At 42.5% G+C, this 26,282-nt stretch overlaps 1 protein-coding gene across 1 annotated transcript in view; it reads right to left on the reverse strand.

The window, feature by feature from the left end:
- Window positions 1-25,187, reverse strand: part of LOC135701540 (ATP-binding cassette subfamily G member 4) — a 56,977-nt gene extending 31,790 nt beyond the window's left edge. The window contains exon 1 of the mRNA XM_065222363.1: window positions 23,806-25,187. Coding sequence (XP_065078435.1) covers window positions 23,806-24,184 — 379 coding nt within the window. The 5' untranslated portion in view covers window positions 24,185-25,187. The remainder of the gene's footprint in view (window positions 1-23,805) is intronic.
- Between the last annotated feature and the right edge of the window lie 1,095 nt (window positions 25,188-26,282).

Raw genomic sequence — 26,282 nt, forward strand, 5'->3', positions numbered from 1 at the left:
AGTTCAGAAGCCAAGTCAATGCTTTTTGAAGTTTTGAATGACATCTATCCAAATAAAGAAAAGTTGTCCAAATATAATGTGAGAGGACAGACGGAAAAGCATTGCGATGTTTGTAATGCACTAGATACAAATTTACATAGAATCAAAGATTGTAATTTATCTCGTGAAATTTGGAATTGGGTTGAGGAAATAATCAGGAATCAGATGAACGTTAGACTCAAAAGTGCTACTGAAATTTTTACTATACATATAGGAGAAAAATGTAAAGAGCTGAAAGCGGCTCTATGGCTAGCTACTGAAGGAATTATATACAAGCATTATAGGAACCCTTCAATCTTCGTTTTCAAAAACATGCTTAGAAGCCGAAGATGAAATCAAAGAGTCTTTTACAGGAAGGTTTTTGGAAAATTTGCCTTTGTTTTCTAGGTTAAGAATTAGTGGTAAAAATTGTTTAATTTTGTAATAAACAAAAAAACACTCCAAACACGATGCAACCGATAAAATAAGTAACGAAAAATTGGTAAAGTTTGCAAAATCATATCTCAACAATTTATCTATAGATTTTAAACCTTTTCAAACCGAATAATTTTTTAAGTGACGCCCATAGATTTGCAATTCGTCAATAAATAGCTGAGCTGTGCTTTTTCGAACAATACAAGTTTGCAGTTACACATTGGACCAGAGGCATCGTGTTTAGAGTGTTAAAAAGATTATTGTAGAAGCTTTTTTTGGAAGCTTACCCGTCGCTTCGCACTTCTAACTTAAAAAAAAAAAACACGGGTATGTCAGTAAATCTAATTAGCTACGTAGTAATGGTACATATTTTCAAGGTTTATGGCACAAAATCAAAAAGTTAGTGTCCAAAACATGAACAGTATACGTCTAATTTATGGATCATGCCTGTATATTTAAGAACGCAAATTTAATTTTCTATGGATCACTTTCATTAGTTTAAGGTTCATTGCTGAATGTTTTATGGATGACTTGCAATATGTGTATGGGTAATTCTTACAATTTCAAGGCTCATTCATTAGATATTTAGTGGCACATTATTACAGTTTTGTTGCTAAATTTTACTGAAAATATGGATCATATTCATTTTCATATTTTTTATGCCTGTTCATTCACACATTTTAAGAGATTGTCACTGGAGTATTATGGATCATTTGGATGTTTTTAAGGAGCGTTTTTAAATTTGTTATGGATTTTTTATTGTTTTTTTTTATAATCAAATGCATGTTTGCCGGTACACTGATGTCCTCTTTAATCTGGATAATGATCCATCTCGTTCATAGGTATTAATCCACGAGGAAATAGTAGTTTTCGATTTGTGATAAAGTGTCGCAAAGATGAGAGCGAGATAAGCCCAAAAAATAATTTTGTTCCGAACGTTTCTTACTATCACATTATCCATGTTACGCCTGATGCTAGCTGAAAAATTGAAAATAAATTCAATAATCACATCATCTACATTAACTATTCCTGCTAACCACTTGCTACATTGTTTTTCACGTTTTTATTTTTATTTAGAATTTTCAACATTTTTTTTAAACAGCACGATAGAAATTGTAAAGTCATTTTGACAGCACGATGACAGAACAGGTTGACAAATCTTTGACCGACTATTTAAACGATGATTTTTAAACCGCTGATCTCAACTCGTCGTATTCAACATAAAATAGTTCTGAGTTAATTTTTCGACATTTTCAAATGGTTCACATGGCTCAAATCATCTGGACTTCCCTCGCACACATCGTGCCATTGACAACGCGCTTCGTTTGTTCTTCTAATCTTTCGATTTTCTTCCACGCCGCAGTTTGTTCTTGCTCCTCTTGGCAGCAGCGATTCGCAACGAATCGCGCACGATCTGTCTCCACCATCCATTGTGTGCCTTTTGTCGTCGAATAAATGCGTTAGCACGAATGGATTGCCGTAAGCTGTCATTTTTTATTTCACAACTACCGACAGCATGGCGCCACTTTCCTATGGGTAAAATGTTATTCAAAAACTATGAATATGTCAACATTTTTCCTAAACTATCGACTTTAGAAGTGAAATCGGAAATTATTTCTTAGGTTAGTTTGGAGTGGAATTTAGTGAACCAAATATTTTGTTCGAAAAAGTTTCTTATTTTGTGCAAATCGAAATTTTTCTGATGCAAAATAAATCGCCGTAACTTTATTCTACTAGCGACATCTGTTGCGAAAAACAACCATGCTAGTAATCCATTGTGACTCTTTTTAATCGGACCGTGAATAAACCAACGGAGCCAATTCCTCTGCTTTGCTTTGCTTTGATGAGAGGTGAACGAACTTTCGATTAAAACCTACAGTTGGAAATAGACATATGGCGAATGGAAGAAGCCGATATGGTTTTATTTACGGGCACAGGCAATGGTCTAGGCTAGGATTTGTTTGGGCCTATATAATGCGATAAAATAATGTGGTTAGAAACAATGATGCGAATCGCGCCTTCTCGCTGCAGACGCTTTATTATCAACGCTCGTCTTCAGCATCACACTCCACACAGATGTAGGTTTTCTAATTTAGTCACAGCAGTACGATGATTTGAATGAAAAAGTAATTATGGTAGCAGAAAGAGAAACGTGCCGGGAAAAGGAAAAATGGCAAACAAAAACACGCAGAAACAAATTCCTTTTTTTTTTTCTTCATGGAATGAGTGCAAAACTGTTTTTTTTTTGCTGTTTAAATCATCTGTCATTCTAGTAGTGGAAGTTGGTTCGTTTAAATTTAGGTTTGAATGACCTACTTTTTATCATCCCTGCAGATGAAATCATGCAAACTTCTCCAAAAAGAATTGATAATAGAGGTATCATGCGACAGAAGTCCTCTAATGATCCTAATGCTTCGAACAAACATTCAAGTTGATCATTTTTGTGATTTCGTCTTTTGTCTCGTGAAAAATTTTCGGGTGTTGGTCGGAGCCACATGCTTTGAATTTGCAATCATCAGTCAGCGGAAGCTATCGCCAGGGTGACGTCCAAGCTGGCTTTTTGAGTGGCATCTCTGTCGTTTTGTTGTTCTAGTAACCGTTCAGTGGAGTTGCTTTGTGCGACCGTTCAATGGTTTCAAGAATGATCATAATTACGACGTGACACGGTACCGATCATAACTTAATCGTACACTGTATTCGCCACTTGAACAGCTGAAAAAATGACTATAAATCGGGAAACCGGTTTTATCTTCAACGTCTATCGCACCCGAGTGCCACTTGGGCTGCCAGCCAGTGTGGATGGTGTTTCATCTTTGCTATTCTGCGTGCAAATACTGAACGTAAACGCCTCCTTCCATACAGTTCGCGGTTTGTCCGTTTGGTAATGAATAAAGATGATTACGCTCGCGGGATGGCTGACTGGCTGCGTTGGATCGATTGCAAGCACACTGATTAAGTATGCAAATAGCACCGACTTCAGCACTATTCGAGACTCGTAGGTAGTTGGGCCATTCTCAGATTGAATTGATTACCGTTGGAGAACCGGTTCGTCCGGCTGCGATCCGCCAAACGTGACCCATTTAGTGCCCTTGACCAACTAAGTCAAACAAATTAATCAGTGAAAATTTATATTTGATTCTTCACTGCAACCATTATTAGAATCTACATTCAATTCTTACTCAATAGTTTGCGTTCGACCGAGTAAAATGTAAACTTGCTCTTCTGTTCGCGTAATACACACGCGCGTTCCGCTTCAGCGGGGAGGAGTCTGTCAATACGTTCGTTCGTTCAGTAACTACAACTATTGAAACTGCGCGCATTGTAGCATGTTACCGGCGCGTGCTGAATGCAGCAAGTGCGGAAAGGCACGTCGCGATCAATCGCATAATGCATTATCGGAGTGGAATACAGCGGCTACTTCCGATCGAGCCAAACTTGGATGAGTCGATTATGATCATCCGCACAGCAAAAAAAAAAATTGATATCACATCAAAGTGGATGCACTTCAATCGTGTCGTAAATATGATGTAATATTACTTGCCAAAAAGGACAAAATTATCGTTAACACAGTGCATGAACTGACATTACGCTACTTTTACTGCATTTGGATGTAATATTAAAATTTATTTTTGCTGTGTAGTTTGCCTTCTAATTTCACACATTAACCTGACTTACTTACCTTACCTATTAGGCTAAGGCCTTGTTGTCCTCTGCTGTCCGAAGAAGTCGTCTCCACTCTACTCGATCCATGGCCACTAGAGTGATGCAAAATTTGAAATTTTCGCTCCACAATACTTAAACGATTCCAAATCAGTTAATGACTAACCTCTCAAAATTTGAACCCATTTGGTGAGAAACTGAGATGGCACAAACCATTTGAAGTTTGTATGGGAATTACTATGGTAAAACCAAGATTTTTGTTCATGTCTATCTAATAATTCACCATATCGGTCTGCTTCAAAAACTTTCAACTGTACTTGTAGGAACTTTTCTCAGCTACAACTTTGCTAAAGACACTTTTTGATTAAATGCAAGGATCGAAAGTTATCAATGGTTCAATGCACTGATGTCTAATGATCATGTTCAATCAACTGCTCAGCAGAAGCGTTGAATAGGACACAAAAATCATGGCTACTATGTCACATTACAAAATACAGTGTTGTCTACAGAGCAGCTGCTTGATCATGTCATAAGTTTACCAATCTGTTAAATAATTAATAACTTTTTCCTGCCTCGTTTTACGTAGAAAAAATCTTGAGCAAAGTTGTAGTTGAAAAATTTTTTCTATAAGAATGGCTATCGAACTGTTTTGCAGCTCAATATGGAAAAAGACTAGACGGAAATGAATAAAAAGTTGAGATTTCCCATAGTAATTTACATGTAAACTTCAAATGGCATGTGCGAAGTCTGTTTCTAACCAAATGAGTTGTAACTTTGGGAGGCTAATCAGGACCCGATTTAAAATCATTTAAGCACTGTGGAGCGAAAAAGTCAAATTTTGCATCAGTCTAATGGCCACACTTCACCAGCCTCGTAGTCTGCGAAGGGTCCGCTGGTCGCCTCCTACTTGGTCGATCCACCTTGCCCGCTGCGGCTTCTTCTTGTTCCTGTTGGGTCACTTTCTAGAACCATTTTCACTGGGTCGTCGTGCGGCATTCTTACAACGTGCCCAGCCCACCCTAGTCGGTCAATTTTTGCAATGTGGACGATGGATGGTTTACCCAGCAGCTGGTGCAATTCGTGGTTCATTCGCCTCATCCACGTTCCGTCATCCATCTGCACTCCACCGCGATTCCCTGCCATAGTACATCTTTGAATTTCTCTGCTGGTATCATTTTTGGCGGTCACCAGTGAGCCCAAATACACGAGCTCAATGACCACCTCGATTTCGTCACCGTCAATCTGAACGTTTCCGCTATCGTCTCAAAGTTCCGTGCCATGATGTCGATGTCATGCTCTTCTGGCCTTCTAACGCAATGTTGAATAGCAGACACGAAAGTCCATCACATTGCCGTAACCCCCTTCGAGATTCAAAGGGACTCGAGAGTGTCCCCGATACTCTAACAACGCACATCACTCGATCCATCGTCGCCTTGACCAATCGCGTCAGTTTATCCGGAAATCAGTATCCATGCATAATCTGCCATAACTGATCTCGATCGATTTTATCGTATGCGGATTTGAAATCGATGAACAAATGATGTGTGGGAACGTTGTATTCGCGGCATTTCTGCAGAACCTGCCGAATCGTGAATATGAACCCATGAATCCCTGCTGGTATTGCCCAAGAAATCTCTTGCAAATGGTGACAGGCGGCGGCGTATAATTTGGGAGAGTACCTTGTAAACGGCGCTCAGCAGTGTGATCGCGCGGTAGTTGCAGCAATCCAACTTGTCGCCCTTTTTGTAGATTGGGCATACAACACCTTGCTTCACTCCTTCGGTAATATCCCCTCCTCCCAAATCTTGGCAATTACCCAGTACAGCGCTCTAGCCAGTGCTTCACCACCGTATATATTTTAATAGTTAATAGTTAAAGAGTTAAAAGCTCACTTGGTTGTTGATCTACACCAGTTGCTTTGTTGTTCTTCAGTCGACCGACCGATCTCCTCCTCAACTTCTGGAAGATCTGGGGCCAGTAGCCTGTCGTCTTCTGCACGTGCTCCAAGGTCTGTTGCCGTGCCACCTTCGTTTTCTGCTGCATCACCGTTGAGGTGCTCGTCATAGTAATGCTTCCACCTCTAAATTTTATGGAGTGATCATTTTACGGATGTTGTTGATCTTCCGGACGTCGGTCCCATGGCTATCTAGGTACATGTTTCAGTCACGATCACAAATTCTTATATCACAGTTCCTAATCTTTTTGGAAAAACACTGCGGAGCTCTAGGATCAGTTTCATTGATTAACCTCTTTTACGGATGTTCTGGACTTACCAGAAGATGGCCCCATTTGGGTCCATATTTATGTCATGACTCCAAAATATTTCTTATATCGCAGTTCAACATGCTTTCGAAAAAACCGTAGAACTCTAGGATCAGTTTTGAGGATGGACCATTTTTAAAGATGTTCTAGATCTTGCGGAGGACGGTCCCATGGCCTTCTGGGTACATGTTTATGTCACGACTGCAAATTAATTTATATATGACCGTTCCAAGTGTTTTCGAAAAAAAAACCGTGGAGCTCTAGGATCAGTTCCATACATTGACCAATTTTACGGAATTTTTCGGATCTTCCGGAGGACGTTCCGATGGCCATCTGGGTCCATGTTTATGTCACGATCCCAAAATCATTCTAATATCACAGTTCCTAACGTTTTCAAGAAAACCACGGAGCTCTAGGATCAGATCTGGATCACTTTTACGGATGTTCCGTATCTTCCGGCGGTCGGTCCTATGGCCATCCAGGTCCGTGTTTTTTTTATCTTTATTAAGGAGACTTTCAGCCCTGGGCTGGTTCGTCTCCGGTACGTGTTTATGTCATGACCCTAAATTCTTTCTTATATCGCAGTTCCACATGCTTTCGAAAAAACCGTAGAACTCTAGGATCAGTTTCAAGGATTGATCATTTTTAAAGATGTTCTAGATCTTGCGGAGGATGATCCCATGGCCTTCTAGGTACATGTTTATGTCACGACCGCAAATTAATTTATATATGACAGTTTCAAGTGATTTCGTGGAGCTCTAGGGTCAGATTCATACAATGACCACTTTTACGGAATTTTCGGATCTTGCGAAGGACGGTCCGATGGCCATCTGGGTCCATGTTTATGTCACGATCCCAAATTCATTCTAATATCGCAGTTCCTAACGTTTTCAAGAAAACCACGGAGCTCTAGGATCAGTTTCGTGAATTTTCCACTTTCACGAATGTTCCGGATCTTTCGGAGGACGGTCCCATACCCATCAAGGTCCATGTTTAAGTCACGACCCCAAATTCATTCTATCATCTCAGTTCTTAGTGTTTTTTTTCAAAAACTGCGGAGCTCTAGGATCATTTTCATTGATTGACCACTTTTACGGATGTTCCGGTTCTTCCGGAGGATGGTCCTATGGACATCCAGGTTCATGTTTATGTCACAACCCCAATTTCTTTCTATCATCACAGTTCCTAATGTTTAGAAAAAAACGCGGAGGTCTAGGATCAGGAGAGTGGATTTACCACTTTTACGGATGTTCCGGATCTTCCGGAGGACGGTCTCATGGTCATCAAGGTCCATGACCCAAATTCATTCTTATATCACAGATCCTAATGTTAAAAAAAAAAACGCGTAGCTCTAGGATCAGTTTCATGGATTGATCACTTTTACGGATGTTCCGGATCTTCCGGAGGATGGCCCTATGGACATCCAGGTTTATGTTTATGTCACAAACCCAAATTCTTTCTATCATCACAGTTCCTAATGTTTATAAAAAAACGCGGAGCTCTAGGATCAGGATCGTAGATTTACTACTTTTATGGATGTTCCAGATCTTCCGGAGGACGGTCCCATGGCCACCGGGCCATGACCCAAATTCATTCTTATATCACAGATCCTAATGTTGCAAAAAAAAACAAACACGGAGCTCTAGGATCAGTTTCATGGATTGTCCACTTTTACGGATGTTCCGGATCTTCCGGAGGACGGTCCCATGGCCATCCAGGTACATGTTTATGTCACGACTCGAAATATTTGTTTATATCACAGTTCCTAATGTTTTCAAAAAAACCGCAGAGCTCTAGGATCAGGATCATGGATTGACCATTTTTACGGATGTTCCGGATTTTTCGAGGACCGTTCCGTTGTCTCCAGGATCCATATATAGGAATCATGACTGTATTCTGGCTAATTGTGAACATTTGTGCTCATTATTCTAAATTACAGATCTTGCGCCATTTGCAAAACCCTACAAACACACCTTTCAAAAAAACGTGTAACAACTCTTTTCGCTTTTTAAGAAAAGCAGACGACTCTATTTTCAAGTTTTTTGCAATCAAAATCATCTAGAAACTCTAGGAATTCTAAAGGTACCACAATTTTTGAAATTCATTAAGAAATGGCTAAGTTGTGCCATTGCAAACTTGCCGTTACACGTTTTTCGGAGGCTTCGTAGTCGGCGTAAAGTTTTTTACCCACCGTATTCGGAGTGTTAACAAACATTGTAGCTAATAACAAAACCTACAAAAGCTCTATACATTATTTTGCGGTATGCTGTTGATGAAAAAAGTAATTGGCGAATGAATCGAAATGCATGAAATGAATACAAATGATTTTCCATGCCTGGCCCCAACCCCCTGTCTCGCTGGGGGACCATCGTGCACAGCTCTGTTTAAAGTCCCACGCTGGCAATAGGACGGTGATTAGCCGCTCCTAATATGGAAAACAGACGCCATTTTGAGCCGCACCTCCATGGTGAACAGACGCTCGGGTTTGGTGAAACATTTCCTCTATCAACGTACTATGGTTACCAAGGCCAGTGTTCGCGTCGCACCTCTTCACTTTGCCATTGCCAAACTGGCAACATTGCCCAGGCTACGCCAGGATCATATGACTCAGGGATGCGTGAAATAGGAACTTTTGAGGACCAGAACTAGGTATTCCGCTCCTTCCAGGTTGTCAACTCACCATTTGTAGCTCTTTAACCTGAACATTTCGTGAATAGAAGGTGGACTCTTCCCCCTACTCATTGGGGCATCCAGTTCTGTTGGATGGGATGTTGTTTGACCGATTGTATGATCCTGTTTTTGGAAGAAGATTCCCATTTATCCGGTGGATGCCGGCGGGCGATGTTGCCCACGGACTCACCAGAACCGTTTTTGGCCAGTCTGTCAGGTTTATGTTTTCAGATCCTGGATCATACATTTGTTTTCGAAATCCTGCATATTGATCCTCTGGTCCCAAAAAATCGTGAATATTTCTCCACGACGTTGAAAAAAAAAGGTCTCAGAGTCCAATTTTCAAATGTTTAAAGAGATAGAATATTTTATTAATTAGATTTTTAGTCTCGAGCTGGTTCGTCGCTACATAGTTTTAAACTGATGCATTCTATCAGATCCCGTGGGAACATTTCTTCCATACATTAAATACCCAAGCTCTTTTGACCCAGTTACAATTGAAGCTGATTCCACCCGATCATCCTGCTAATTACCAGTCATCCAGTGGCGACGTCTTAGTGTGGTGGCCAGCAACAACAAAGTGTCCTACAATTTATTCCAATTAGCTGAACGATGTCACCACTTACCTAACCGAGCCGAACCGCATCTCAAATGAATTTCACGTGCTGCATCCCATCATTGACCAGAGTTCAACCGCGCATCTGCACGATCAACCAACCAAGCTATGTGGTGACCACTGGTGAGTAATCGCAAATCAAGATTACACTCAATTCTGTTTTTGTGTGATTTTCATTTTTTTTCAATTTTGCCCTCATACTCAGGGATGGATCGCTATTTTGGGACTTTTTCGCAACTTTTTAATACAGAATGCCTATGAATTTTTAGTTAACCAATCTTTAAAAAATATAGTTTTGTGCTATTAATCTCCATATCCAAATTCAAAATATCCGCACCGTAGAGCCAAACTCTGTGTTTCACTGAAGGTACACTTGAGAGCGCTCTCGAGTGAAAACACAGAGAGTGGCCCACGGTATTTTGAATTTTGATAGGAAGATTAATAGCACTAAACCGTCTATTTTAAGATAACCCATCTTACTGAAAATTCAATTGGATTTAACGTTAGCATTCTATATTAAAAAGTAATGAAAAAGTCGGAGTAGAATCGGAATAACGTTTTCAATAGCGCCATATTTTTCTTTGATTTTTTTTAAATAAGTTGAATCAACATTGGATGCAATTTGAGAATAACAAAAATCGCGTTAAAACAAAGTTGACTGTATTACAATCAACTGGTCAGCTCAGTCCTCAGACCCGACACCACCGAGTGAGTGCCAACCTCAATGTCTCACAACCACCTCAAGTGAGCGACGGGCATTTAAGTATTGCTCTAGTTGAAATGTAAATTCCCACCAAGCTTGCCAAAAGAAATTGCGTTGGTCATCGCGTGAAGCCAAACGGAAAATATTCTGCGATGCAAACAAATTAATTCAAATGTATTTTAATGGAATCAAGAGATGGACCTACTCGTTGATTCCAACGCGCTTCACCTGTCGATGGCATGCTCCGGATGTTCCATCATTGATCGATGAATGAAAAAAGAAGTTCACTTGGGTAGTTTACGTCACAACTTCTGTTCACCCGTTTGTTATGTGTTTTCCTCGCCAGGCTCTTCCATCCACCATTCATAATAGGTCTTCCAATTTTCTGTTATTCTGTTCGTCTGTGGTATGAGCTGCATTTTTTTTTGTAACTAACCTTACCCAATCATCGTGTTTACAACAGCGAAATAAAAGACGGCCGCATACAGCAGCACCTGTTTTGATTTTGCTCGTCATGATCCGTTGCAAACTGTGGAAAAATATGAACGGATTTGTGCGAGGGGAATTTGTTTGTGTGCATGGGTTTGTTGAAGGAAGCAAGACTTCTTAAGATTTTGACATTACATACCGTCATCAACAATAAATTATAAACTAAAATACAGAGCGTGCGTTGTGCGAGTGATTACTAAACAACCGCACTGATAGGAACCACGTTATTGCGAATTGATGGTTATCTAATCGGTAGAGTTTTGAATGCGTGTGATTTTCCACTTGTTGAAAAGTTTAATCAATTCCGTAACGGCACAAGTGAACTTCCTCACACTGACCCCCGTCCAAATGGGGAAAACATAATCTGATTCCGTCAGAGCAAAGCAGACGACAGTGACGGGTCTTATCAAATTGCAAACCAAAACACAGAGAGTTTGTACTCACTTGGTCGTCTGTGTGTATTTAGGCAAGATAAGAGACACTACCAACTAGATCGAGTTCAAGTGCTTTGATTAAACGGAGAAGAGTAAGCTGATAAGCGAAAGCGTTGTCTGGTGAGCACGGATTGACCACCGTCCATTGCCATAGAGTTCCAATTTCTTCGATGAATCGTACTGCAGTGGTGCATATATTGTAGTAACAGCGCAAAAATGTGCCTATTTTGAATAATTTTGCCCTCAATGCGAATGAGCTCTGGTATTGGTATAGCTCGTAAACAATCAAGTGCACAGTGTCATTGTTTGTCAACACAACAGTGTTTGGTTATTTTTCTGCTTGTTCATAAAATTACGCAGGATGGTATTGTTGATACCAGCGAAACGTTTTGTGTATTTGAAGAGCTTAAACTTCTTACTACTTGGAATGTTAAGTCTATAGATGGGATGATCAGGACTAGTACAATAAGGATCAAATTCGGTATCCGTTGGACCGAAGACTGTACGTGGTTCTCTATCTGTAATTACAACTGATCGTGTCAAAATGTGAAAACCAACACAGCCAGCTCTTGAAAGCATCCTAGAAAATGATTGATACACCTCCATTATTGCTGTCATTGATCGAAAGGTACAGTGGCAGCACCTAACCTACCCGTGTCCCTCGAGATCGTCAAGTCGACGATGTCAGGAGCACATACCGTGGTAGAGGTAGCTGCAATTTCCGGTGCGGTAAAAATCGATAGAACTGTTTCAAACACATCGTCGCTACATGGGCGAGTTTGGCGATCATCTCTTTTGCCAGTGGTGGCGGGGGGTTGGGGGAATACCCCTCACCATCCCTCTCCAACGGGGGAGTTTGGTAAAGAGAGATGATCAAACCGAGTTGTCCAACAGCAGCGCTCTGGCCTGAATGTGGTAATGTTCAGCAGAGGTAGAGGGAAAAATTCCACCTCTTCCTGATTTGCTCCTGTTTCTGCTTCCCGAGCAGGACAAAATAACGTATTAATACCAAATTCAGGTATGAAAATAGCATAACTGGCAACCTAAATATGGTATAAGAGAGGCTGACATAAGTGGTAAAATACCAAACATAATACCTCACAAATATTCTACCAATAACGAACTTATAAAGTAGTTATTACAAAATCAAACAGATAACAGGCGCTTTTTTAGTTACCAGAATACCATAGTTTGTTATTTTGAAGATCTTCTAATACCAATTCAATAACTCTTTTAGGTGTTATTGTCTAAAAACTGAAAGATCACATTTTGTTACTTAGATATTCATTTGATATTTTACAACATATTTCGATAATTGAATAATATCAAAACAAGGTTTTATACCACAAGCATACCAAAATCTGGAATCAAACCAGATTAAGATATTCATTTGTTATCGATTAGCTATCGATTCCTGCTTCTGCTTGCCACACCGTCCGAATCTTTAATTAAGGACGTAATGGAGATGGAATGTTTCTGTTGATTATGATAGTAAAGGGTGATACGGTCAAAATTTGGTCAAGGGAAAACGCGTGTAAATCGGTGAAATCGTTTATTTAAAAAATCAAATTAAATTTCTTTTTCAAGTTCAATTAGTATAAAATTCAGGAAAAATATTCAGTTAGGCTTCCGCTTTTCCAAATCCGAATTGCCGGGCCTTACGCTTGACCCCTGCCATCAGATTTTGTACAGCCACCTTGTCCACCTTCTTCGCCGCAGAAAGCCAGTTTGCCTTGAACTGCTGCTCGCCCTTAGCAGTTTTTTTGGTCTTCTTTAGGTTCCGCTTGACAATAGCCCAGTATTTCTCAATTGGGCGGAGCTCTGGCGTGTTGGGAGGGTTCTTGTCCTTGGGAACCACCTGCACGTTGTTGGCGGCGTACCACTCCATGGCCTTTTTACCGTAATGGCAAGATGCCAAATCCGGCCAAAACAGTACGGAACAACCGTGTTTCTTCAGGAAAGGCAGCAGACGTTTATTCAAACACTCTTTCACGTAAATTTCTTGGTTGACAGTCCCGGAAGCTATGAAAATGCTGCTTTTCAAGCCACAGGTACAGATGGCTTGCCAAACCAGATATTTCTTTGCGAACTTTGACAGTTTCATGTGCTTGAAAACATCTGCTACCTTTCCCCTTCCTTTTGCCGTATAAAACTCCTGTCCCGGAAGCTGCTTGTAGTCGGCTTTGACGTAGGTTTCGTCGTCCATTACCACGCAGTCAAACTTCGTCAGCATCGTCGTGTACAGCCTCCGGGATCGCGCTTTGGCCGTCGTATTTTGTTTATCATCGCGATTTGGAGTCACTACCTTCTTGTAAGTCGATAGTCCGGCTCGTTTTTTGGCTCGATGCACGGTTGTAGACGATACACCCAGCTTATTTGCGGCATCTCGGAGAGAGAGGTTAGGGTTTCGCTTGAAACTACGGTTTTCGATTTCCCCCCGATCCAGACTTCCTGGCTGTCGACAAACGTTCCCCAAACACTTTAATTACATTTGTAACGGTTGATTTGGCAACTTTTAGCGATTTTGCCAACTTTGCGTGCGAGTAGCTCGGATTTTCGCGATGCGCGAGCAAAATTTTGATACGCTGCTCTTCTTGCTTGGACGGCATTTTGACAACTGAAGAGTGAATTCCAAAATCAAAATAGGAGCAACATTCTACACACACACACCTTCAAAATGAGGGGTGTTCAGGTTTTTTAAATGCAAAATTGAAAGAAATACGTCAAGTTGATATTGACCAAATTTTGACCGTATCACCCTTTACATTGATTCAAAATTTTAATTGATTAGCCTAACTTTGTTAAATTTGATATTTTAATTTAATATTTGCGTTTTTCAACTAGTTCACAGAAAACCCTTTTGGTTGTGTGTGTGTTTTGAGCGGAGAAACGATAGCAGAGCTCTTATAAAGTGGTACGGGTTCAAGCAAAACGGTGCGCAACCAAATGGTACTCGATTATGACGACTTGGTTTGGGGAGAACGTTGATAAATTTTTAACTTTTGACGTAGGACTACGTCTTTGATTTCTATATGGGGGTACACTTTGTGAAAACCGAAAATGGAACATGTAACAAATTAAGAAAGATTTTGAACGTTAATAACTCAGCTGCCCCTGGTCCAATTTCAATAGTTTTATCACCAATCGATCAGAAATATGGCTACGCATCGATAACAATACTTCCGAATGTTGATTTTCAACAAGAAACTATTGAAAAACTGGTAAATGTCGAGCATTGTCCAAAAGCGTCGAATTAACTAACAAATCCACCAATTACCTACATGCATATGCTGCTTCCCCAGCACAGTCGTCAGAGAGTAGTAAGTAGACGAAACAAGTCGAAGTGGCATTCGCCTCCGATCCTCGGGCGCGTGCGAATAGGGAGGATGGAATTGCGTAATATTTTGCACACTCATCGCCATATTCAGAACCACACGCTCCCAACGACCACACAAAATGCTCTCCAGAGTTGTAATCTTGTAACCAAACTTGGAAACAGGGGATACACTCAAAAAATATATCACATAGGGGATTAACATTTGAAGTTCCTCCCATTTTACATATTCTGCATAAAAAATACATAAAAATTCCCTCCCTTTTAACACATTATGCAAGAAAATACTATTTAACAAAAATTTCTAGGAAAAAAGTGAAAGGATAATTTCTTTTGACTTTTTTTGACCATAATATGCATCCAAAGCGTTTCACAACTTTTCCAAATTTCTAACTTACTATCAAAGGTGCCATCACTAAGAAAAAATAGCCTTGACTTAATGGTGCAAACTATTTTTGTAGTTCTTTAAAAATTCTACTCTAACTCTTTTCTTAAATGAACTTGGTGGCCCTGAAAAGGGCCGTTTTCTACATCAGATCGGTCTTGAAGTCCTGGGAAATTTCACAGACCAGACGCTGGAAAGGCAACTTGCGGATCAGCAGTTCGGTCGATTTCTGATAACGACAGATCTCACGCAGGGCGACGGTGCCTGGCCGGTAGCGATGAGGCTTCTTTGCTCCTCCGGTGGCTGGAGCGCTTTTGCGAGCAGCCTTCGTTGCAAACTGCTTGCGAGGAGCCTTTCCTCCAATGGACTTGCGAGCGGTCTGCTTGGTGCGAGCCTTGGGTACGATATGGAGTCGATGAAAGCAAGCTGTGGAATAAAAAATAAAAACGACTTCCAATCTCTTTTATAACATGCGTTTGCTGTGTTCAACCAATCAGAAACGATGAAAAAACAAGAACACAACTACTAAAAAGACAAATTTAACCGAGTAGGTATTAAAAAGCCGAAATTTTGAATTTTCGTTCATTTTCGTTTCAAGACTCTTTGCTCGACTGTTGAGCTGTTCAGTTCGTTTTCTTTTTCGCTCGAGTTCTCGCTACGATTCGGTTTGTGCTGTCGCGTTGCGCCGTGGAAACGTCGCCACCTTCGCGCGTTCTGGCAAGTTTACTGCAACTTGCCAACACGAAACAAATGGTGCGTAAACGTACCAATGATTCAGCAGCGGGCCCTTCAAAGAAGGTGGTAATCCAGCACACCGCGTCGCAGGATGACGCCGGAAAGCGAGTACTGCAAGACAACCAGTATGCAGTACTCTCGGAAGAAAATGGTGATGGTGACGCCGTTCCCATTGCAAGACGAGAGAGGATTCCCCAGCTTTTCACGCCGGTGAAAGATGTTGCCAAGCTGGGTGCCCAACTGGCAAAACACAAGCTGCTGCCTCGCTTCAAGCTTTGCAGCATCGGCACCAAAATCATGTGCTCCAGCCTGGAGGAGTACAATCAAACAGGATGTTTCCTAAAGGAAAACAACGTTGACTTCTTCACGCACGATCTGCCATCGAGCAAGCCACTGAAGCTGGTATTGCGTGGATTACCGTCGTTCGAGGCGGCTGTGGTTAAATCCGAGCTGGAGCGGCTTGGGCTCAAACCTGAGGCGGTGTTCCCAATAAACCGGCGTTCCAACCACAACACCAGCTTCCGTGACCAGTTGTTCCTGGTGCACTTCACGAAGGGATCCACCAGTCTAGCGGCTCTGAGATCGAAAATCCGGGACCTGTTTCAGGTCATCATCAGTTGGGAGCATTACAAATCCCAACATCGTGATGTTACGCAGTGTATGAACTGCCTCTCCTACGGCCATGGCACCAAAAACTGCCATATGAAGACTATCTGCGGCAAGTGTGCTGGAACTCACTCGACTGCGTCCTGTGAGCAAGATGATGACATCGAGCCAACGTGTGTCAACTGCGGTGGTAACCACCAAGCCTCCAATCGCGGATGTCCCAAGCGAGTGGAGTTCATCAATATCCGTCGGAAGGCTACGATCAATAATCAGCCCGGTCGCCTCCGTAATCATCGTTCGCCTCCTGCACGCACGGAAGTCCAGTACCCAGCTCTCCAGCCCCGTCGACATGTTCCGAACTTAGAACCACTTCCGCTCAACAACCAACAAGTCAAGCATGTGAGTATTCCTAACAATCGAACAGTCCAGCATCGTCTCGCTGCTGCTGCTGCCCAGCCAATGCCAGGTCCCTCCACCGCCCCTGGTGGTGTCTCAGGTGAGCCTGTCGATGATTCTCCGTTCACCTCGGAGGAACTTGTGACGCTCGTGGCCGAGGTCATCATCATCTTGCGCACCTGCAAGACTCGATCTGAACAGCTTCATGCTGCCCTGTCCCTTGTCACTAAGTATGGACCGTGAAGCCATCAAGATCGTAAATTGGAACGCTTGCTCCTTGAAGAGCAAAAACATCGAGTTTGTTGAGTTTCTCAATGAACGAAACATCGACATTGCCATCATAACTGAAACCCACCTGAAGCCTGAAACAAACGTCTACCTTCCCGATTTCCGGCTCGTGAGGCTAGATCGAACCAACTCTGGAGGAGGAGGAGTGGCTATTGCAATAAGGAGAAACATCTGCTGTCGACTGATGCCCAGCTTTCAGCTGAAGATCATCGAAGCCGTAGGGGTGGAAGTTTCTACTCCTATCGGCCCCATCACAATCGTCGCGGCTTACTGCCCCAAACAAGTCAACATCAGGGACGGATCGGCAGCAGATCTGCGACGAGATATTATCAAGCTAACACGACGACGGGAAAACTTTATCATCGCTGGCGACCTGAACGCCAAACATCAAGCTTGGGGCAACAATCGGCGCAATCAAAACGGCACCATCCTGAACAACGACCTGCAGGAAGCGCAGTACAACATCTTGAGTCCGGAAACTCCCACCCGGTTGAGTCGGTCCGGTGTTCACGCTACCATCGATATCTTCATCAGCAACATGGGCAACAACATCGCTCAACCTATCACCTATCAGGAACTCAGCTCGGACCACTACCCGGTGGTGACTGAGGTGGGATCCTCCGTAAATCGATTTGAAGCCTTCCGGCGCAACTATCATCGTGTTGACTGGGGTCAGTTCCAACATTGCGTCGACACCGCTGTAGACTACGATGTCCAACCGGAATCGTCCGAAGATGTTGACCGGTGTCTGCGCTCCATCGATCAAGCAATTTCCCGGGCCAGGGAGCTACATGTGCCAGTATCCAGACAGGTGAGTAACACTCTGAACCTTGACAGGCCTACTAAAGACCTCATTAGACTCCGCAACACGATTCGTAGGCAGTACCAGCGTACTGGGCTGCCTAACCTGAAGACCAATTGCAACCGTTTGAACAAAATCATCCAAGCCAGGATGGTGGATCTCAGAAATATCGATTTTGCAAACAAGATTCGCTCTCTCCCAGATTGTGCTAAGCCATTCTGGAAAATGGCAAAGATTTTAAAAAATAAGCCGAGGCCCATTCCTCCCCTTTCCTCTCCTAACCAAAATTCGGACCCATATTTACTAATAACCCCATTTGAAAAGGCCAATGCTCTTGGACAACACTTTGAAAATTCACATAACCTTGGCCACGCCATGGTGAGTCCCCACGAGCCTGCAGTATCACAGGCAATGGCTAGTGTCGCTGCCACAGCCGTAGTTGTCCCTGACGAAAGTAGAATATCGGCTGATGAGGTGATATCAGCGATTAAATCAACAAAGAACATGAAGGCCGCTGGTGTCGATGGAGTGGTCAACCTCGAGCTGAAAAACTTGAGTGTTGACTTCTTCAAGCACCTTGCAGTGGTCTTCAACAAGTGTTTAATGCTTGGCTACTTCCCTGCATGCTGGAAGTTAGCCAAAGTTATTCCAATTCACAAACCTGGCAAAGACCCTACCAGTGCCAAAAGCTATCGCCCCATCAGCCTCTTGTCCTCCATCTCGAAGCTATTCGAAAAATTGATACTCAGCCGTCTGCTGGTGTTTTCAAATGATAATAACATCTTTCTCAAAGAGCAATTCGGGTTTAGGAAAGGCCACTCTACCATCCACCAACTCGCACGGGTTACTAACATCATCAAGCGGAACAAGTCCGTTTCCAATACATCTGCCATGGCATTGTTGGACGTCGAGAAGGCGTTCGACAATGTCTGGCATGATGGTCTAGTGTACAAGCTGCATCGATACAACCAACTTTCCGAACTACCTCGTGAAGATCATCAAAAACTACTTGTCGGGCAGATCATTCCAGGTCTACTTGAACAATGTCTCCTCTGATACGTTCAACGTTGATGCAGGGGTCCCTCAAGGTAGCCTGCTTGGGCCTATCCTATTCAACATTTTCACGTCAGACGTTCCTCCCCTGCCGGGTGGTGGTATCCTGTCAATGTTAGCAGATGACACCTCCATCATCTATAAGGGTCGAGTGATCCGTGCTCTGGCGAGTAAACTACAATCAGGCCTGGATGTTTTGTCCGACTATTTTAAGAGCTGGAAGATTTGTATCAATGCAGCTAAAACACAAACCATTCTGTTTCCACATTCGTATTCACCTCGGCTTGTCCCGCCTGCTAACGTCAAGATCCATCTTGATAGCACTCTCATTGAATGGTCGAGTGAAGTAGTCTACCTTGGTCTCACCCTCGATAGCAAATTGCTATTCCGATCCCATGTGGACAAAACATCCACCAAGTGTAACATCTTGATCAGGTCGCTCTACCCTCTGATAAACAGGAAGTCCACCCTGTCCCTCAAAAACAAGCTTGCTGTCCACAAGCAAATCATTCTGCCGGCTATTGAGTATGGTATGCCAATCTGGGAGAGTTGTGCTAAGTGCCACCACTTAAAGCTTCAGAGGATCCAAAACAAGATCCTCAGAATGATCCTTAACAGTCCACCGCGAACTCGAAATTCTGAGATTGACCACCTGGCCGGTCTTCAAACACTCGAGGAGCGAAAGACTTCCACGCTGGAAAGGTTCAGAGTCGCCTGTCTGCGATCAAACCACCAGATCATTCGTGATTTGGCAACCTAGTTTAAGTAGTTAGGTGCTCAAGTAGGTTTTATCACTTTCGTTTCAACCTTCACCGAAGATACATCTACCATTAATTGGCAATGACTGGACGCGGCAAGGGAGGAAAAGAACTCGGTGTAATCGAAAAGTGCTGCGTGATAACATTCATGGCATAACTAAACCTGCCATCCGTCGTCTGGCTCGTCGTGGTGGAGTCAAGTGAATTTCCGGGCTTATTTACGAGGAAACCAGAGGCGTGTTGAAGGTGTTTTTGGAAAACATTATTCGTGACGCCATTACTTACACCGAACACGCCAAGAGGAAGACCGTCACCGCAATGGATGTCATTTACGCTCTGAATCGGCAGGGACGCACTCTGTTCTATAGTCGCTATATTCATAGTCTGGCGGATAGAATTTCGATCTATCAAAAAGTGGAACCAATTCAATATATTTTAGACCAACAATGGAAAAGGTACTATCAACATTTATAAACAAACGTAAATTATTCTTTCCATGCCAATCGAACGCAAACTACCGGCATCATCGGATAAGGGAAACTTTCCACAACCCAAAGATGGTATTAGTTTGCGTAGACGAGCCTTGAGTCACGAGAAAATGGTTTCCGACGTTTTGTTCGCAATAGCTGATGTGCTCTTTTCTGTTGTTAGTCGTGATTTGCTCAATTGGTTCCGCTATTTGACAGCTCAATTGGTTCCCGAGATTCTATCCGCCAGACTATGAATATAGCGACTATACTCTGTACGGATACGGAGGATAAATTAGCATCATCGACTCAGACAAAAAAAACGGTCATTTTCAGGGCCACCAAATGAATTAAAAAGGTGTTTTTGATTAACTTTCTTGTCGGGATTTGAAAGGTGGTAGTGATGTGATCAAATGATGATTTTTTTTCAGTTTAAGGTTGTTAGATTTAACCGAAGTTGGTCGTTACTTGTATGAGATCTACCACTACTAATCCAGTACCGACAATCATTTGCATTCATTTGTTGTGTTGGGGTAGTTCCAGGTAAGTAGTGCGTTTCCACCTAGGTTGTACGCGCCTTGGTTAATCTGAGGGCAATCATAGTCATACTAAAGAAAATAAACAGAGAGAACCCCGCTAAAATTCCTATTCCTACACAAAACACAAGCTCCTGCTGCAGTTAACAAAACTATTTATTATATCATACCACGTAGTCCTACGTCATCATTGCATATAACCCCATTGGGCTGTCCCTTGTAGTTTTTACTTGTACATTTTCTACGATTTTTCTGAGAAAATTAGAAAAGTATTTATTGTAGCAAAATGTGAGAGTTATCGATTGGTGTATTTGGATTTAACTTTCATCTATAAATGACAAAGTTATAAGCGTTCAAAACCTTACACCTTTTCGTGACGGTCGTAATTTTAGATTTCCGGTTTACCCCCAGTAACTTCCCGTAAGAAGTAGTCTACGTCAAAAGAACGAATGGAATAGGGATGGAAAAGGAAAAGGACACAGGGAATGGATTATATATACTCTATGAAAATAAACAATATTTTTTGATTTAAAGTACTATACCATTTAAAACTCATCACGAGGGTGGTCGCTATCCTAGTCTTGTCAATATTAACAAAATAATAAAAAGTAACAAGGACTAAAATGCGTTCCTTTGTTTACAGAAAAATCCTCTTACCATAGTTTGATATTCCGTGGCGTTCTGTGATAGATCTTATACCAGTAGTGCGCTACGGAAAGGTGGTCTACCAGCGGTACTGGTTTTAAAAGATAAAAATGAACATAAAGGAACAAACTCACCAAGTTTAGCCAATTGAACCTAAAGGCAGCTTGAAATGTGCTGATGAAGAAGTCCAAATTGTAGACGGTCCGCTTGATGAAGACCAACATTAACTAGCCCGGTTTGTGGTAGAGCTTGTCAATAGTTAGGTTCAGCGCTGCGACTCAACGATGATACGAATGATGGGACGAATTATGGGACGTTTGTTGGTTGAGAGTTTTCCACGCTGTGAATGTTACCTGCCCTTCAACGGTGTATTTGATGCGAGCTTCCAGGAATCCGGAAAAACGCCATCCAGAATTGGAAGATAGACATAACGGGTGTGGCCAACGATGCTGCACAATTCTTGATGAAAGACGGTGGAGTCGATCCGGACCTGGACCTTTCGATGCATCCACCGCGCAAAGAGCTTTGAAAATAGCGTCATGGCTGAATTTAAGCTACTGCAGACGAATGTTGTAGTTTGGTAACTGGTTGATGTATTGCTGCTGCTGAGGAGTTTGATCGAATTCGAAAACGCTTTGGAATAAATCAGCGAAGATGTTTGCAGAAGTGGAATCGGTGGAGGAGCTTCGATTACAGTAGCTGCCGTCTGCTGGAATGCTAGCGTTTACGAAAGACCAGAACGACGATGGATTTTCTTTGAAGCCACTCTGGAGGTTATCGATATTCTCACGACAGCGAACTTCATGCAAACTGTTGTACTCGGCTTCTGCAAGCTGCGAACCATACTTGTTTTCAGCAGTCCTGGAGCGAAAGTAACGTTTACGGGCCTTGGAGTCAGAGCCAGTTCATTTCAGATCAGAGGAGTCGGAATCGATCAATTTCCATCCGTGGAGTCGGCTGAAAATTGATCAATTCCGATTGCTGACGGAAAAAAATCTACAAGGAACAACCCTATGGGGTTGTACGCAATGGTGACGTAGGACTACATGGTCTTATATAATAAATCTTATTTGTTAACTGCAGCAGGAGCTTGTGTTTTGTGTAGGAATAGGAATCTCTGTTTCTATTCTATAGTATGACGCGCTTGACATAGATGGCTCACAGCAACTCACGAAGAGCTACTGATTCCGATCAATAGCGGTGCGGCTTCATCCTCCTTCTATGGATGCTCATGTGGGCTGCAGCTCGCTGCTTGCAGGCAGCCTTTCGTTGTGTACTGGAGAACACCACCACTCACCACGCGGTGATTGAATAAACCGTTTGGTGTGACCGAATGGAATTCAACTTTGAAATCTGTGTTAGGGAAATCGTTTTTTGCAGGCAATCGGTGATAATTTTAATTATCATTCGTGCAATTTTCAAAAGTTACATTTTGAAAAATGATAAAGTTTTAAATTTAACAGACGTGTAGAAATATTTCTGATCGATTGATGATAAAATTATTGAAATTGATCCAAGGGCAGCTGAGTTGTTAACGCTCAAAATCTTTCATAATTTTGTTACATAGTCCATTTTCGGTTTTCACAAAGTGTACCCCCATATAGAAATCACAGGCGTAGTCCTACGTCAAAAATCAAAAATTCGGTATGTCGCTAGAATAGAAGTGAAACGATTATCGTGGAAGAACCTGAATGTGTCTTAAAGTGGAGCAGATCTTTCGGATTTTTCCTACGGTTGAAAATCTCCTAAATAAAAGAAGAATTGTATCTTATTGGAATGAATATTAGTTCCTTTCTTATTTGTCTTTGTCACATGGTGGTTGGTACTGCATGGAAATCCTCCGAGGGGGAGATGGACGGAGAAAACAAAATACAATTCGTCAGTAGGGTTTGTACGTCAATTATCTTGCAACTCTTGTCGAATGTTAGCTTTTAACATGACTTTCATTTTCAATTCGTTGTACGTAAAAAATAATAATTGAGTCTATCGCAATATTTTGCACATTGATTTGTGGCAATAATTAACCAACAAAGATCAATTAATCAAAGAAGTTATTATTTTTGAACCCTAGTTGAATTCTAGAAGCACATGACAAATAAAGGTGATTGATTTTCTATTCGATTGTTAACCTCTCAAATATCATCTAGTAAGAATAATAAATCCTCGGAAAAATTCGAATGAGAATGTACGATAAGCTCAGACTTAGACAGTTCATTTGGCTCAAAACATTCTCTTCACTCATCTCTTCCTCTGAGGCTTTCTAGTTGGTACAATTGTTAGTTCACTTTTAGATTTTCAATTTTTGTCGACTCGACCAGCAAGATAAAAGTGATTGATTTCTACTTGCATACTGTAACTGTCGAGTTCATTTTCAGCTTAGTGCTCGAAGAGTTAAAGCGACTGTCACATCTGAACGAAGTCGGTTACAGTCATTCTGTAAAAACAAAAACAGTTGCACTCCGAATCCTTCTAAAGAGCACCTACTTATTGCACCATGATCAATAAGAACTAACCTTTTCGAAATATCCCCGTCCGCACCGAGTACGACAAATCCTTGAAGCTGATGGTAACCGGTTTGAACAACCTGGCCGCTACCAGCGATGATGCAGTCGATCCTCCACCCAAACTAGGACTATGATCGAACCCCGGTGGGTGGAGTGGTATCTTCAACGGTGGCAAGCCCAACGTGGTCGGACGTTTCGCTACCGGTCCTCCACCCACGTGCTGCTCCATCTGAATCAATTCCGCTTCCTTGAACTGCTCCTGCTCGGCCAGTGGGGCAGCAATCTTCCGACTGCTTCCACTGGGACTTTCATCGGTATTATTTCTGTGACTACTACTGCTGCTGCTACTGCTACTACTGGTACTACACATCTCATACGACTCGGCCATCTCGGCGGGGATGTTGAACTTTCACTTCTTCTTCGCCTTGTTTGCCGGCCACAACAAACATTCGCGTTTTTTTCGCAGTTGCACGGATACTTGCTGCCGAGTGAATGAAAATTTTTCACCACATGTCACCGGACGGTACCGGTTCTAAAAATACACCCACCAGGCTTCTCTGTACCTTTATCCACCGTACACGGCGTGCTTATTTCACTTGTCAACCCGTCGACCTTCGATCGCGATGCTTCTGGCACGCCTGAATGCAATTTTTTTCGATTAAGCTAAGAAAAAAAATTCAATATCTTATCGTTTCACTTCCCGATCCGTACCCTGGGTTAATCTTCCTCGTTGTCGGGTAAAAATCGTTCGTGCAAAACCATGGACTTGGAACTTGATCTCACACACTCAGCCCGTTGTCCTATGCACATATGCACACACTCTGCGGTCGGTACACTCTTGTGCCAATGCCTACGCTAAGCGAGATTGAAACCGGAGAACTGGCTCTGACTTTCCTTCTCCTCACAAATCGATGCTCGCGGCCGTCGTCGTCGTCGTTCTTTTTTTATTTGCTCACCCTGAGCCACGAGGAGAAAAGGCTGAATTGGGTCAGCTGCGACCGACCTTGCCGGGGAGTCAAAACCCAGCAGCACGCGAACAGCCTTTCTTCACGCCTCGAAGTGCGATAAGAACTACGAACTGACCGAACTGAACTCGTCGAGTAGAACTTTGCTACTGATCGCTGATCCACTACACCGGATGAACAAAAGAAAGTTGCTTGCACTCTTCAATTAATTATTCAAACATTCGATTGCGCACTGCAGCTCAGTAGGAATAAGTCTTGCCTGCAGTGTGCTGCACTTGGCGACGGTCTACTATGATCTCCGTCTATTCTTTTCTACGGTCTGAGTAGGCTGTGCAGTGTGCAATGCTCTTCTGTTGGTAGTTGGATGGGATTGGATCGAAGCAGGCGCGCAACTTCCGCGACGGTCCGCGCACTGCCGACTGACGATGAATACTGAATGAGTTTTGCTCCGAGGTGCTTTATCACACACATGGCTGGTTGGTCGGTTGGAAACGTGCTAATCGCACTGTGGTCGTGGTGTGGTGTAGGTGAGTGACGACCGTTGAGACGGTGCGGCGGAAGCGCGAGGTTGCACTCGATGCGAATGAATGGGAGCTGCTGGGTTGGATTGGAACAAAGACGTAAGTATCTCAACTCGAAGTGAGTGCGACGACTTAGTGCAACTGAGCGAGTGAGTTAAGATGGTACTGTTCTTAATTTACTTGGGATGATAAGTATTGAATTCACCCTAACGATGTAACTAAGTAGGATATGTACAGAGATGACAAACACGGAAGATGTGGATTTTCGTGAGTATTTAGATAGCTGAGTAGAGCATTCATTGGCCCTCTCGCCATCATTGTCAAGCACAAGTCAAGTAAATACTATTTTAGATTTCTCACCCTCCTACGTACATCACAACATCTACTAACTGAATCGATCTTACCGCACTGGAACTCACTCATCAATGAGAGTTCTTGTAAATCAGCAGCATGCATGAACTGAACTCAATTGAGTTTAGGTTTGAGCAAAGAAACCCCAAATACATTTGAGTCCCCTACGCGTTTCGATTCAGTTGTTGATGAATATGCATGCGTCCGGGTAGTAGAGCGTGTGACTTCGGCCCCCCATTTACGCTACTCATCTCAATCTTAAAGGTATAAAGTATGTTCAAAACAGCTGACTGATCGTATGACCGTTGCTTTCATTCCGCTATCAATTGCCGGATTAGTTAGAGCCACATCAAGTTGTTGACTTTGATTCTCCTCAAACCACACCTTGTCAGACGACAAAGTCAGAGACCTCCGTGTCTGGCATCGCTTTTTCCTAACATAAAAGACAAAGAAGGATCCCACTCACTTGGCTTATACCGTATGCAGCAGGTGATCGCCGTAAAATCGGTGCAGTGCGGTCATTTAAATGGCACCTACCAATCAACACAGACTGGAGCATATTATACTGAAGTTGCGATGGTGTTTGAGCAGGAAGTGGCTGACCGTACAAACAAAGAAAAACCATGCTAGAGGACCCGTGTTCGATTCC

This window comes from Ochlerotatus camptorhynchus, unplaced genomic scaffold (genome assembly GCF_037179485.1).
Source record: "Ochlerotatus camptorhynchus isolate MF236.1 unplaced genomic scaffold, CSIRO-AGI_Acam_v1.1 ptg000167l, whole genome shotgun sequence".
NCBI classification, from domain to species: Eukaryota; Metazoa; Arthropoda; class Insecta; order Diptera; family Culicidae; genus Ochlerotatus; species Ochlerotatus camptorhynchus.